Genomic DNA, 15,135 nt, shown 5'->3' with positions numbered 1-15,135 from the left:
TATAAAGAATATATATATTCTGTTAGTTGAAATTCTAAAAGTGAGAAGCAGCAAAGAGGACTCAACCAGATATAGAAAGACTCAGAGAAGGACTTTCACTCTGAGAAATACTTTGGAAAGGGAGAGCCTAGCTAGGAATAAAGGAAGAATCCCTATTCAAATAGTGATCTGCAAGAGCATCAAAGGAAACAAGAGAATAGGGCAGTGATTGGCCAACTCCTCTCTCTCCCTTGTCCCAACAAAATTTTCCACTAGTTTGGAAGTTTCTCCCTGTTAATTGTGTTACCTAGTCTGCCCAGACCCTACATAGACCCAGGAGAGGGTGGTAATATTGGGTCAGATCCTGAAGGTCTTACTCAGTTTCTACTCAGCATTTATTTATTCCCAGTGAAGTCAATGGGAGTTAGTTGGAATAAAAGCCAAGTAATAAAATTCATTATGCACTTGACCCCAAGGCTTGCCCCCCCAAAAATGACCACTATGATGATGTACGTGATTACTGAACTAGGTGCAGATTACATAGAGTTAAAGAGTAAGATGCTGAAGGGCTGCTTATAAAGGCTTCTTCTGTGGGGCTATTCTAAAGCTCACGTTGAATACTTCATACACTTCTGGCCCTTTGAAATGTCTCCTACTCTGCTAGGTGAATTTCTTTAAGTAACACAGAGTTCTTGCAAGAAAGCAACTCCCTTCTAGGAGTAAGAATTTTAAAGGACCAGGATTTTATGCTCCCCCACCAGAGGAGAAAGATGAACCTATTTAAGATTTTATGCTCCTACCTGATCTGCCATCTCGCTGGATATCAACATGATACCACTCTCCATCATTGGCTTTCTTCTGGGTGGCTTTCACCTTGATGGTGCCGGAGCCCATATCAAGCAGCAAGTAGAGGTTCCCATCTAGCAGCTCCACTGCAAAGAAGTCTACCTTGGTGTTCTTTTGGCTCCTGGCATCCTTCCTCTCCTGGGGCTTGCCATGGGTGAAGAGGATCAGGCCATTGGGCTCAGTGGTGCGGAAGTCGAAGGAGATGGAGCCCATCCGCTTGGTATTCCACTTAGGCAGACTGATGTAGGCCTCTGGAGTCTCAAAGCTGATGGGATCCAGCGTGGCCACGTTCTCACATGTGAATTTCACCTCCCCGTAGATCTTCATCTTGGTGTCACTGATCCTCGCCAAGCGAGACAGCTCCAGACGGATGTCGTTATTCTTATAAACAACCTGTCCGAGACAAAGATATACTCTATACATCAATTCTGCAACCAATACAATGCCTCCCAATCCCTACCAGGCGTGGGAGAGAAGCACTCAAAAATGCTTTGGGGAGTGGGGATGAGACCTTGGGAGAATCTTACATGGTGACAGAGAGGGAGGACAGGGCTAGGATGGTGCCTGGAAATAACAATTGGCGCACTATAAATACCATAAATCAGAACAGCAGAAGAGAACAATTACTGGAGGTCAGGAAGCACCATAACCCCACCACAGATCCCACTGCATACACTGCCATTGAGGATCTAGTACAGAATATACACTCTGCGGCTGGAACCATGATGCTTCATTTATATAGACCCCACTACAACACACACAACAGAGTGTACCCTTAGTATTCACATACACAAGCTCTGTAGGAAAATCTGGACCAACGCTGCAGTTTCTTTAGTACCCTCATAAGGTCAGTTAAACATTGGAGCGGGAGTGCTAAAATTTCACTTACATTACAGGTGCTAGGAAATATTGGTGAGTGTACCGTGGATCCTGAACAGCCATAAGCTTCCCCCACAAAAGCAAACAAACAAAACTAGCCCTAACTTTTCTCTCATCAAGAAATCTTAAAACACTCTGTCAGTCACAAAACCTTACAACAGGTTTGTTCTGCTATCCCAGAGGCTGACATCCAGCCAGAGGGGGAGCTCAAGTAAACTAGAGATTCCTATTTCTAGAACCAGACAGACACAACTGAGTCACTATTGAAAAGGGAGGAAACAGAGGGAAGCCACGTTGGCTTATAGTATCAGGAAGATCAATCTGCAACAAACATAAAAGGATAACAGTAGGAGGGGCATCTTGATAAAATTCTAAAGTAGATAAACCAGGAATAACTTAAAAAAGAAGGAGAAATCTGTACCCACTTAGGACTCCACAGCTTTCACTAGGCTTCATGCAGTACCCCCTTGGAGCTTTATAATGACATTTGAGATACAGCTCAGATCCTCCTGCTCCAAGAGAACAAACCTTTGCCTCTTTAGCTAAGAGAGACACTTGATGTAAGATAGTTTTTAAGGGCCTATGACACAGTCAAGTAGTTCTGATTCCATCCAGTAGAGGGCAGTAGTGACACATAAATGTTGGCCACTTCCTTACGATATTCCTAATTATAACACTCTGCATCTTCAAAGTTCTTTACAAATACTAATGAATTAATATCCAAAAGGGGAATGCAATTTATTTGTTAAAAGTTTACAAATAAAATATATCCTTAGATGATGCTATCTCTAAACCTTGAATTTAATGATTGTGTCACAACCCCAGTGCTCTCTGTCATTTCTGTAGACTGGCTGTGTGTCATTGGGATATACGACAGTAGAGACCAAAACCTTATTTCTAATAAAAAGAAAAGGAGTACTTGTGGCACCTTAGAGACTAACCAATTTATTTGAGCATAAGCTTTCATGAGCTACAGCTCACTTTATCGGATGCATACTGTCGAAAGTATAGAAGATCTTTTTATAAACACAAAGCATGAAAAAATGGGTGTTTACCACTACAAAAGGTTTTCTCTCCCCCCACCCCACTCTCCTGCTGGTAATAGCTTATCTAAAGTGATCACTGTCCTTACAATGTGTATGATAATCAAGTTGGGCCATTTCCAGCACAAATCCAGGTTTTCTCCCCCCCTCCCCCCCCCCCCGCAACCCACTCTCCTGTTGGTAATAGCTTATCTAAAGTGATCACTCTCCCTACATGCCACAAGGGGCCACAGCAATGGTTCCCTCAACCCACCCAGCAATATTGTTAACCTATCCAACTATACTCTTAGCCCAGCAGAAGCAGCTATCCTATCTAGGGGCCTCTCCTTCTGCCCCTCCACCCCCACAAACATGATACAGTTCTGTGGTGATCTAGAATCCTATTTTCGACGTCTCCGACTCAAGGAATATTTCCAACACACCTCTGAACAACATACTAATCCGCAGAGACCTCCCTACCAAACACTACAAAAAGAAGGATTCTAGGTGGACTCCTCCTGAAGGTCGAGACAGCAGACTGGACTTCTACATAGAGTGCTTCCGCCAACGTGCACGGGCTGAAATTGTGGAAAAGCAGCATCACTTGCCCCACAACCTCAGCCGTGCAGAACACAATGCCATCCACAGCCTCAGAAACAACTCTGACATCATAATCAAAAAGGCTGACAAAGGAGGTGCTGTTGTCATCATGAATAGGTCGGAATATGAACAAGAGGCTGCTCGGCAGCTCTCCAACACCACTTTCTACAAGCCATTACCCTCTGATCCCACTGAGAGTTACCAAAAGAAACGACAGCATTTGCTCAAGAAACTCCCTGAAAAGGCACAAGATCAAATCCGCACAGACACACCCCTGGAACCCCAACCTGGGATATTCTATCTACTACCCAAGATCCATAAACCTGGAAATCCTGGGCGCCCCATCATCCCCGGCATTGGCACCCTGACAGCAGGATTGTCTGGCTACGTAGACTCCCTCCTCAGGCCCTACGCTACCAGCACTCCCAGCTACCTTCGAGACACCACTGACTTCCTGAGGAAACTACAATCCATCGGTGATCTTCCTGATAACACCATCCTGGCCACTATGGATGTAGAAGCCCTCTACACCAACATTCCACACAAAGATGGACTACAAGCTGTCAAGAACACTATCCCCGATAACGTCACGGCTAACCTGGTGGCTGAACTTTGTGACTTTGTCCTTACCCATAACTATTTTACATTTGGGGACAATGTATACCTTCAAATCAGCGGCACTGCTATGGGTACCCGCATGGCCCCACAGTATGCCAAAATTTTTATGGCTGACTTAGAACAACGCTTCTTCAGCTCTCGTCCCCTAATGCCCCTACTCTACTTGCGCTATATTGATGACATCTTCATCATCTGGACCCATGGAAAAGAAGCCCTTGAGGAATTCCACCATGATTTCAACAATTTCCATCCCACCATCAACCTCAGCCTGGACCAGTCCACACAAGAGATCCACTTCCTGGACATTACAGTGCTAATAAACGATGGTCACATAAACACCACCCTATACCAGAAACCTACTGACCGCTATTCCTACCTACATGCCTCCAGCTTTCACCCTGACCACAACACACGATCCACTGTCTACAGCCAAGCTCTGCGATACAACTGCATTTGCTCCAACCCCTCAGACAGAGACAAACACCTACAAGATCTCTATCAAGCATTCTTACAACTACAATACCCACCTGCGGAAATGAAGAAACAGATTGATAGAGCCAGAAGAGTTCCCAGAAGTCACCTACTACAGGACAGGCCTAACAAAGAAAATAACAGAACACCACTAGTCGTCATCTTCAGCCCCCAACTAAAACCTCTCCAACGCATTATTAAGGATCTACAACCTATCCTGAAGGATGACCCAACACTCTCACAAATCTTGGGAGACAGGCCAGTCCTTGCCTACAGACAGCCCCCCAACCTGAAGCTAATACTCACCAGCAACCACATTCCACACAACAGAACCACTAACCCAGGAACCTATCCTTGCAACAAAGCCTGTTGCCAACTGTGCCCATATATCTATTCAGGGAACACCATCACAGGGCCTAATAACATCAGCCACACTATCAGAGGCTCGTTCACCTGCACATCCACCAATGTGATATATGCCATCATGTGCCAGCAATGCCCCTCTGCCATGTACATTGGTCAAACTGGACAGTCTCTACGTAAAAGAATAAATGGACACAAATCAGATGTCAAGAATTATAACATTCATAAACCAGTCGGAGAACACTTCAATCTCTCTGGTCACGCGATTACAGACATGAAAGTTGCGATATTACAACAAAAAAACTTCAAAACCAGACTCCAGCGAGAGACTGTTGAATTGGAATTCATTTGCAAATTGGATACAATTAACTTAGGCTTGAATAGAGACTGGGAGTGGCTAAGTCATTATGAAAGGTAACCTATTTCCCCTTGTTTTTTCCCACCTCCCCCCCCAGACATTCTTGTTAAACCCTGGATTTGTGCTGGAAATGGCCCACCTTGATTATCATACACATTGTAAGGAGAGTGATCATTTTAGATAAGCTATTACCAACAGGAGAGTGGGTTTGTGGGGGGAGACGCGGGGGGGAGGAAACCTAGATTTGTGCTGGAAATGGCCCAACTTGATTATCATACACATTGTAAGGACAGTGATTACTTTAGATAAGCTATTACCAGCAGGAGAGTGGGGTGGGGGGAGAGAAAACCTTTTGTAGTGGTAAACACCCATTTTTTCATGCTTTGTGTATATAAAAAGATCTTCTATACTTTCCACAGTATGCATCCAATGAAGTGAGCTGTAGCTCACGAAAGCTTATGCTCAAATAAATTGGTTAGTCTCTAAGGTGCCACAAGTACTCCTTTTCTTTTTGCGAATACAGACTAACACGGCTGTTACTCTGAAACTCTTATTTCTAATGTCTACTCTCTGTAAACCTGATAAAAACACATTTTATGCACCAATTTTATGACACAAAAGTGACACTTGCTACCACTTCAAAAGGTAAATACAACTATTTATGACCATTTTTACTTCTTTGTAAGCTACATGGAAGGACTTGAGGTTAGACTAGATGACCCTTGTGGTTTCTTCTAACCCTATGATTCTATGACTGAAAGGGTTGTTTTGTTTGGTTAGCTTTTGTTTAAATGGGGAACGACTCAGCTTTTCTTTCACCTTAGAAATTCATGCACTGTTTTTCCTCAAAGATTCTGTGGACAACTAGAGAACTCATAGGGGTAGGACATCACATGTGAAAGGAGAGAGAGAGAGAAACTCTTTTGTGGAAGATTCACAACACTTTGTCCCTTCAACTGAGAGCTGAGAAAGCTCCCCCTCCAGTTCTCTGGACCTCCAAGGAGTGCTCCAGCAAAATAAAACAACCTTCCTGATATTTCTAATGTAAAGAACAAACACAGGAACAGGGTTTAAAAACAAAACAAACTCCCAGACCCCCCTTTCTATTATAAAGTAGCACACAAAAAAGGTCATATTCTCAGCCCTGCTCAATCCTTTTTGTGCCAGCCTGGCAGCCCAGACTGGATGGAATCATGGTTTAACTGACCAGTTTAGGATTTGGCTTGCATAGTGGAATCCCAGAGTGGTGTGAAGCTCATAGAACTGGCTTTAAGTCAGCCACTCTTGGCCCCATCCTGACAAGTGGTGAGGTCTGTAATAAGAGAGGGCATGGCCAGACTGCCCTGCTCTTTGGTGTTCCTGGGCTGGCAGAGTACCCCTGGGAGGCTGCTACCAGTCACAGAACAGAGCAAACCTGAGGCTGCTCTAAGTTGCACTAAAGGGAAAACTGGCCTAAGTCGCTTCCAGGACTGAAGGACAGAAAGGTGGCTTTATGCCACTTTTGTTGCAACTCCTTGGGGCCTGTGGGAAGTACTGCTTCAGATCAGAGGGTCTGGGACAGCGGCCCAGTATTTTTCCTGTGTAAATTATCTGTAAGAGACAAAACACTGTCACACCAAAATGTGTCAGGATGCTGAGTCCAGAATACACAGAAATCCTCCCAATTTGAGAATGAGACTCCTATCTTGTAATGGAACATCCCACCTCCTGACTGCCTACCTGGACCTCCAGGTTGCCCTTATGAGATCTCAATCTTCACGCACCTCACCAGGTCTTCTGGTGTCTTTGAACATGTAGCTATAAATAACTGTTTAACCTGTCCTCTTCTCATTTAATCATAGTAATAATGTTCCATTCGCTAGTGCCTTCCATCTCTTGGACCCATAAGGTGAGCATCATTATCAGCTTTAGAGACAGGGAAACGGAGTAAGAGAGAGGGTAACTTTCCCAAGGTCATAGAACACAGATCCCTTGACACCAATGCTTTAGCCATAAACACATCCTTCCTCCCTGTTAATTTCCCTGATTAAGAGGAATTATGGAAAAGAGCAAAAGAAATGGGACTCAATTACATCACTCAACAGGGCAACACAACAGGAAAAGCATAAAGTTTTGTTAAAGAATAAAAAAGCTGCTGTAGAGCTGGGATACTGCTTTTTCTAGTCCACACAGCCCTGATTCCATGAGGAGATGGGATCTATGCCCAGTCCCAACAAATGTCATCTCTGCTTTGGTACTTAATAAAGCAGCACTATATGGCCCTGGGACCACAAGTCACTCAAATAGAATGAAGGGGACCCTGATAGTAATTTATACAAATCAGAAGCTAGGAATTGTAAAAAATTGATAAGGGAAGCTAGAGGACACAAGGCAAAAACTATGATCAGTAGAATTAAGGACAATAAAAGGATATTTTTAAGTATATTAAGAACAAAAGAATCCTAACAATGGTATTGGTCCATTACTAGATGGCAATAGTAGAACTGTTAATAATAAAGCAGAAAAGGCAGAAGTGTTCAATAAATATTTCTGTTCTGTATGTAGGGAAAAAACCCAGATGATATATTCATATCTTATCATGATGATGATGAAGATTAAATACTTTCCAGTCTAATAACTAAGGAAGATGTTAAAGAGCAGCTATGAACGCTAGACATTTTTAAAATCAGTAGGTCTAGAAACCTTGCATTCAAGAATTTTAAAATCGCTGGCCTAGGAGTTCCGTGGACCATTGATGTTGATTTTCAGTAAGACTTGAAACACTGGAGAAGTTCCAGAGGACAGGAAGGATGCTGATGTGCCAATATTTAAAAAGTGTAAACAGGACAACCTGGATAATAATGGGCTTGCCAGCTTGACACCAATCCCAAGCAAACTAATGGAACAGCTGATACACAACTTGATTAAGAAAGAATTAAAGGGCGTAATATAATTAATGCTAATCAACATGGCTTTATGGAAAATACACGTCAAACTAACTTGATATCTTTTTTGATGAGATTATGAGTTTGGTTGATAAAAGTAATAATGATGACGTAATATACTTAGACCTCTGTAAGGTGTTTGATTTGGAACCACATACTTTAATGAAGAAACTAGAATGATAAAAAAAATCAACATGGCATACATTAAATGGATTAAAAACTGTCTGACTGATAGGTTTCAGAGTAGCAGCCGTGTTAGTCTGTATTCGCAAAAAGAAAAGGAGGACTTGTGGCACCTTAGAGACTAACCAATTTATTTGAGCATAAGCTTTCGTGAGCTACAGCTCACTTCATCGGATGCATTCAGTGGAAAATACAGTGGGGAGATTTATTTACACAGAGAACATGAAACAATGGGTGTTACCATACACACTGTAAGGAGAGTGATCACTTAAGATGAGCTAATACCAGCAAAGGGCAGGGGGGCGGGGGGGAAGAAAACCTTTTATAGTGATAATCAAGGTGTGCCATTTCCAGTAATTGTAAATGGGGAATTGTTATTGAGTGGGTCTGTTTCTAACGGGGTCTGATAGGTATCAGATCTGGGACTTATACTATTTAACATTTTAATCAACGACTGTGAAAAAAACAAAATCATCACTCATAAAGTTTGCAGATGAAACAAATATTAGAGGAGAAGTAAATAAGGACGAGGACAGGGCAATCTGGATTGCTTGGTAAGCCAGGCACAAGCAAACAATATGCATTGTACTATGGCCAAATGTAAAGTCATACATCTAGGAACAAAGAACAGTCTACACTTACAGTGTGGGGACTCTATCCTGGGAAGCAGTGACTCTGAAAAGGACTTGTGGGTTGTGGTGGATAATTAGCTCAATGTCAGCTTCCAATGCAACATTGTCACCAAAAGGGCTAATATGATCCTTGGCTATATTAACAGGGGAACATTAAGTAGGAGTATGGAGGTTAGATTACCCCTGTATTTAGTATTGGTGCAACTGCTACAGGAATACTGTGTCCAATTCTGGTGTTCACAATTCAAGAAGGATATTGATAAATTGGAGAGGGTTCAGAGAAGAGCCACCAGAATAATTAAAGAATTAGAAAACATGTCTTAGAGTGATTGACTCCAGGAGCTCAATCTATTTAGCTTAACAAAGGCGAGGTTAAGGGTGATTTGATCACAGTTTATTAGTATCGACACAGGGAATAGATATTCGATAATGGAGGGCTTTTCAGTGTAGCAGACAAGGGTGTAACAAGAACCAATGGCTGGAAGTTGAAGCCAGACAAATTCAAATTAGAGGGGAGGTGCACATTTTAACACTACATGGTAATTAACCATTTGTACAACTTACCCAAGGGCTGTGGTAGATTTCCATCATTGGCAATTTTAAAATCATGATTAGCTGTTTTTTGAAAAGACATGCTTTAGTTCAAACACAAATTAACTCAAGTCAGTCCTCTGGCCTTAGCCTTCTGTGATGCAGGAGGTCAGACTAAATGATCCCATTGGCCCTTTCTGGCCTTAAAATCTTGGCATTCCCCCGAAATAGCAGTGCTGCCACAAACCAATGCACCTTTCCACTTACGGAGACGACTTAAAGAACTGGGAGCATTTGCCAGAGAAAACCTTCTGCAGGTTCAACATGCACAAGAGACCTCCTATAACTGCACAGCTCAGTTAAGAGGGTTTAAACCAGGTGATAGGTTACTTTTACTACTACCCAGCCCAGAGTCTGAACTTTTAGCCCGCTGGCAAGGGCCCTTCAAGGTAATTAGAAAGGTGAGCCCCATCAGTTATAAAATCTAGCAACCAGAAACAAAAGAAAACACCCAAATTTATCATACAAACTTCTAAAGGCCTAGAAGGCCAAGGAGGGCTTTTCATCGACTCCTTCCTCCTCCCCCCCGAACCAGAACTAGAACCCCACACACTGATGGAAATAATCTGCACACCTGTAAAGATGGGGGAAGCCTTACACAGTGAACAGAGGACACAAGTCCAGGAACTAGTGGACTTGTTCCCCACCATCTTCTTGTCCACTCCAGGAAAGACCCATCCTACTGAAACAGCACCAGGACAAAAAGTGAGGGGAAACCCTCAGCCCCGCACTGGGAAAATGTGGGACATAAGCTATCAGGAGCTTCAAGCAATGTTAGACCTGGGAGTGATGGAGATATACTGTAGTGAGTGGAGGGAGCTCCATTGTCCTGGTCCCTAATCTGGACAGGACGATACACTTCCGCACAGTCAACATGACATCTAAATTTGATTCCTATCCCATAGATGAGTTATTGGACCAGTTGGGACAGCTTAGTGTATGTCTACCACTGATCTTACCAAAGGGTAGTGGCAGATCTCCCTCACACATGACTCCAAGGAAAAGACAGCTTTTTCCATGCCCTTCGGCTTGTACCACTTCTGTACCATGCCATTCTGACTCCACAATGCAGCTGCAACCTTCCTGAGGTTGATGGACAAAAATATTGCAATATGGATTATATACTGCCACCTAGTTGGATGACATTGTCATCTACAGCCAGAATTAGGGGGACCATGACCACCTGAAACAAATAGCCGCGGTACTTCAACCCCTCACGGATGCAAGGGTAACAGCCAATCCAGCAACATACAAGATTGGTTATTGTGAGGCTATGTACTTAAGGTATACATTAAGAGGTGGCCTATTGTGGCCCACATTTATGCCTACAAAATAACAGGTTCTGGTATGCCAACCAGGAAGGACAGGTTCGCCAAGCCTCAAGGCAAGCCATTAAGCGGTTGGTACCACTACTCTCTATCCCTTTCACGATTAGAGAATCTGGGACTACATTAAAGAGACTAAGGAATGGGAATTAGAATCCCCACCCCCTTCAGGCACAGCTGGACTATCTGACTCTCTTTTCTGCCACAGAGACCTTGCTCAGGCAGATGGATATACCTAAGGAATTTTCAGTGTCCAGACAGTAGGAGGCACCCATCAGCAGCCTTAGAATTGTGACACCTGGTCAGTAAGGTAAAGTTAGTATATAACTGTGGTGGGTTTGATCTAACTTAATAGGGGACTGTGAGAAGAGAAACTGGAAAGCAACATAATAGTGCTAGATAAGGACACCCAAGCACACATTTGAAAGACAGTGGGGGAAAGATGTTAATTACAAAGACCATGTCTCCAAAGAAAAGTAAAGCTTGTTTTGACAGCTGGGAGCTTGGAGATCAAAAAGTTTAATCAGTTTTTAAAGTATTTCTCCCCCTGGCTTCAGGGAGAATACAGTTTGTGTGTTATGGGAATGGACTATGCCAGCCAGATGTTAGGAGTCTCATGGTGGGAGTCTGAAGGAAGCTCAGACATCCCAGGATTCCCATTGTGGAAGATGGTTAGGTACCTGGTAAGCTAGACATGTGTGTAGCCTGTTTTATTGTTTTCAGACCTGTTTTCTATTACATGTTTTTTGTTCTAAACAAATACTACTTTGCTTTACGGAGGCTGTCTGATTACTGAGTTAACCACTATCATTGCTCCTGGAGGAAACAAAACCGCAGGGTCTGTGCCTAAGTCAGATCTGCTGAGTAATTATGGTTTGTCACAGGACTGCAGCCTAGGGCCCAGTCTGAGAGAGAGAGAGAGCCAGCCATGTGTTTCTACCCAGAGCCAGATGACAGCTAGAGGCCTGAAACTTGGCAGGGGCTGCACTCAACAAGACCAGGAAGGGTCAGAGATGCATTCCCCCCCCTTTTTCCTAACCTCTTTTTTCTGGAGGCCCTGTGTTGGGACAGACTGGTGGATGGGCATCTCCCCCATTCCTCCGTATCTCCTCACATTATACCCCAGCTTCTAATTTTTTTCTGTCCATTTTCCCCTCTCCATTGTTTTCTGCCCTTCTCATCCTGGTACGTGTGTGCTTGCACCTAAGTTCCACGCTGCAAGAGCAAAGACAAGGGCTGAAGAGCTGGCTCTTGAGCCTGCTGACCCAAACACATGAGCTGCTCCTAGGGCCAGCTTTATTATGGGGATCTGCAGGAAAAGGGAGAGAAGGTTGTTTTCAAGGAACTGCTCACCAGCAGCACGTTTGTAGTGCCATATCAGAATAGATCCACACACATGCAGCTTTCCTCACCCGCACTGCTCCATTTTACCCCATCCACCCCTCGACGAATCTGACATCATCCAGATTGAGATACACAGTGCCTGAGTGATTGGTCATTGAATGCTTGGTGACTGGGTCACCAAAACTAATTATTGCAGCACAGATACATTTACTTCCAACATGGGGCATTGCAGTCAATACTAAGTCAGAGAGGAAAGCACCACCTTTTGAGGTACCCACAGCACATCCTGCAACGGGGTATCCTAGCACCATGCACGGATACTGTTAGTGGGAAGAGCACCAGCAATTAAATCACCAGCATAAAAATACAAATGGTATCCGACTTCCAAACACTTGTTCAGTTTTTTTTGGAGTGCTCCCTCCGCCGTTCTCCACTTACACTAAAACTCCTTCAGATGAAGGCCTTTTCTTCAATCTGGAATAGCCCCCATTCAGCATTAGACCTGCAGAAATGCTGACCCCCTAAGCATCTGAACGGTGTCACACGGCTCTGGATGCCTGGGGAAAGTAGCCTTCTCCCATTTTGGACACACGTACACTCTACAGTCCTCCATATAAAGAAGCTACATGAAGGGGAAAGAAGAGGGTGAAAAATATGGGCAAGATTCACCAGCCAGATACACAGGAAAGAATTCTCTGTAGTAACTCAGATCACACCCCATCTAACATCTCATCACAGGCCATTGGGCCTATTTACCATGAATAGTTAAAGATCAATTAATTGCCAAAATCATGTTATCCCATCATACCATCTCCTCCATAAACTTATCGAGTTTAATCTTGAAGCCAGATAGGTCTTTTGCCCCCACTGCTTCCCTTGGAAGGCTATTCTAGAACTTCACTCCTCTGATGGTTAGAAACCATCTAATTTCAAGTCTAAACTTCCTGATGGCCAGTTTATATCCATTTGTTCTTGTGTCCACATTGGTACTGAGCTTAAATAATTCCTCTCCCTCTCCGGTATTTATCCCTCTGATATATTTATAGAGAGCAATCATATCTCCCCTCAACCTTCTTTTAGTTAAGCTAAACAAGCCAAGCTCCTTGAGTCTCCTTTCATAAGACAGGTTTTCCATTCCTCGGATCATCCTAGTAGCCCTTCTCTGTACCTGTTCCAGTTTGAATTCATCCTTCTTAAACATGAGAGACCAGAACTGCACACAGTATTCCAGGTGAGGTCTCACCAGTGCCTTGTATAACGGTACTAAAACCTCCTTATCTCTACTGGAAATACCTCGCCTAATGCATCCCAAGACCGCATTAGTTTTTTTCACGACCATATCACATTGGCGGCTCATAGTCATCCTGTGATCAACCAATACTCTACGGTCTTTCTCCTCCTCCATTACTTCTAATTGATGCGTCCCCAGCTTACAACTAAAATTCTTGTTATTAATCCCTAAATGCATGACCTTATACTTCTCACTGTTAAATTTCATCCTATTACTATTACTCCAGTTTACAAGGTCATCCAGATCCTCCTGTACGATATCCCGGTCCTTCTCTAAATTGGCAATACCTCCCAGCTTTGTATCATCCGCAAACTTTATAAGCACACTCCCACTTCTTGTGCTGAAGTCAGTAATAAAAAGATTAAATAAGATTGGTCCCAAAACCGATACTTGAGGAATTCTACTGGTAACCTCCCTCCAGCCTGACAGTTCACCTTTCAGTATGACCCGCTGTAGTCTCCCCTTTAACCAATTCCTTATCCACCTTTCAATTTTCATATTGATCCCCCTCTTTTCCAATTTAACTAATAATTCTCCATGTGGCACAGTATCAAACGCCTTACTGAAATCTAGGTAAATTAGATCCACTGTGTTTCCTTTGTCTAAAAAATCTGTTACTTTCTCAAAGAAGGAGATCAGGTTGGTTTGGCACGATCTACCTTTTGTAAAACCATGCTGTATTTTGTACCATTTACCATTGACCTCAATGTCCTTAACTACTTTCTCCTTCAAAATTTTTTCCAAGACCTTGCATACTACAGATGTCAAACTAACAGACCTGTAGTTACCTGGATCACTTTTTTTTCCTTTCTTAAGGATAGGAACTATGTTAGCAATTCTCCAGTCATACGGTACAACCACTGAATTTACAGATTCATTAAAAATTCTCGCTAATGGGCTTGCAATTTCATGTGCCAATTCCTTTAATATTCTTGGATAAAGATTATCTGGGCCGCCCGATTTATTCCCATTAAGCTGTTCGAGTTTCGCTTCTACCTCAGATATGGTAATATCTACTTCCATATCCTCATTCCCATTTGTCATGCTACCATTACCCCTAAGATCCTCATTAACCTTATTAAAGATGGAGGCAAAGTATTTGTTTAGATATTGGGCCATGCCTAGATTATCCTTAACCTCCACTCCATCCTCAGTGTTTAGCAGTCCCACTTCTTCTCTCTTTGTTTTCTTCTTATTTATATAGCTATAGAACCTTTTACTATTGGTTTTAATTCCCTTTGCAAGGTCCAACTCTACTTGACTTTTAGCCTCTCTCACTTTATCCCTACATGTTCTGACCTCAATAAGGTAGCTTTCCTTGCTGATCCCTCCCTTCTTCCACTCCCTGTCTGTTTTCTGCTCTTTCTTAATCACCTCTCTGAGATGTTTGCTCATCCAGCTTGGTCTACAACTCCTGCCTATGAATTTTTTCCCCTTTCTTGGGATGCGGGCTTCCAATAGCTTCTGCAGCTTTGACTTAAAGTAATCCCAGGCCTCCTTTGCCTTTAGATCCATAAGTTCTTCAGTCCAATCCACTTCCCTTTCTAATTTCCTTAATTTTTGAAAGTCAGCCCTTTTGAAATCAAAAACCCTAGTCGCAGATTTATTTTTGTTTATCCTTCCGTTCAGTTTGAACTGAATTAGCTCATGATCACTTGAGCCAAGGTTGTCCCCTACAACCATTTCTTCTATGAGGTCCTCACTACTCA

General features: G+C 43.0%; 1 protein-coding gene across 6 annotated transcripts in view; it reads right to left on the bottom strand.

The window, feature by feature from the left end:
* NRXN3 (neurexin 3) overlaps positions 1 to 15,135 on the bottom strand; it is a 1,346,778-nt gene that overhangs the window by 955,685 nt on the left and 375,958 nt on the right. For all 6 annotated transcript variants that reach the window (XM_073349326.2, XM_073349320.1, XM_073349317.1 and 3 more), the window contains one exon: positions 780 to 1,218. In XM_073349326.2, the coding sequence (XP_073205427.1) occupies positions 780 to 1,218 (439 nt within the window). The remainder of the gene's footprint in view (positions 1 to 779; positions 1,219 to 15,135) is intronic.

The sequence above is a fragment of the Lepidochelys kempii genome, chromosome 6 (assembly GCF_965140285.1).
Source record: "Lepidochelys kempii isolate rLepKem1 chromosome 6, rLepKem1.hap1, whole genome shotgun sequence".
Classification (NCBI taxonomy): Eukaryota; Metazoa; Chordata; order Testudines; family Cheloniidae; genus Lepidochelys; species Lepidochelys kempii.
Note: the sequence above shows the minus strand (reverse complement) of the source record. Positions and strands in the feature narration are given on the sequence as shown.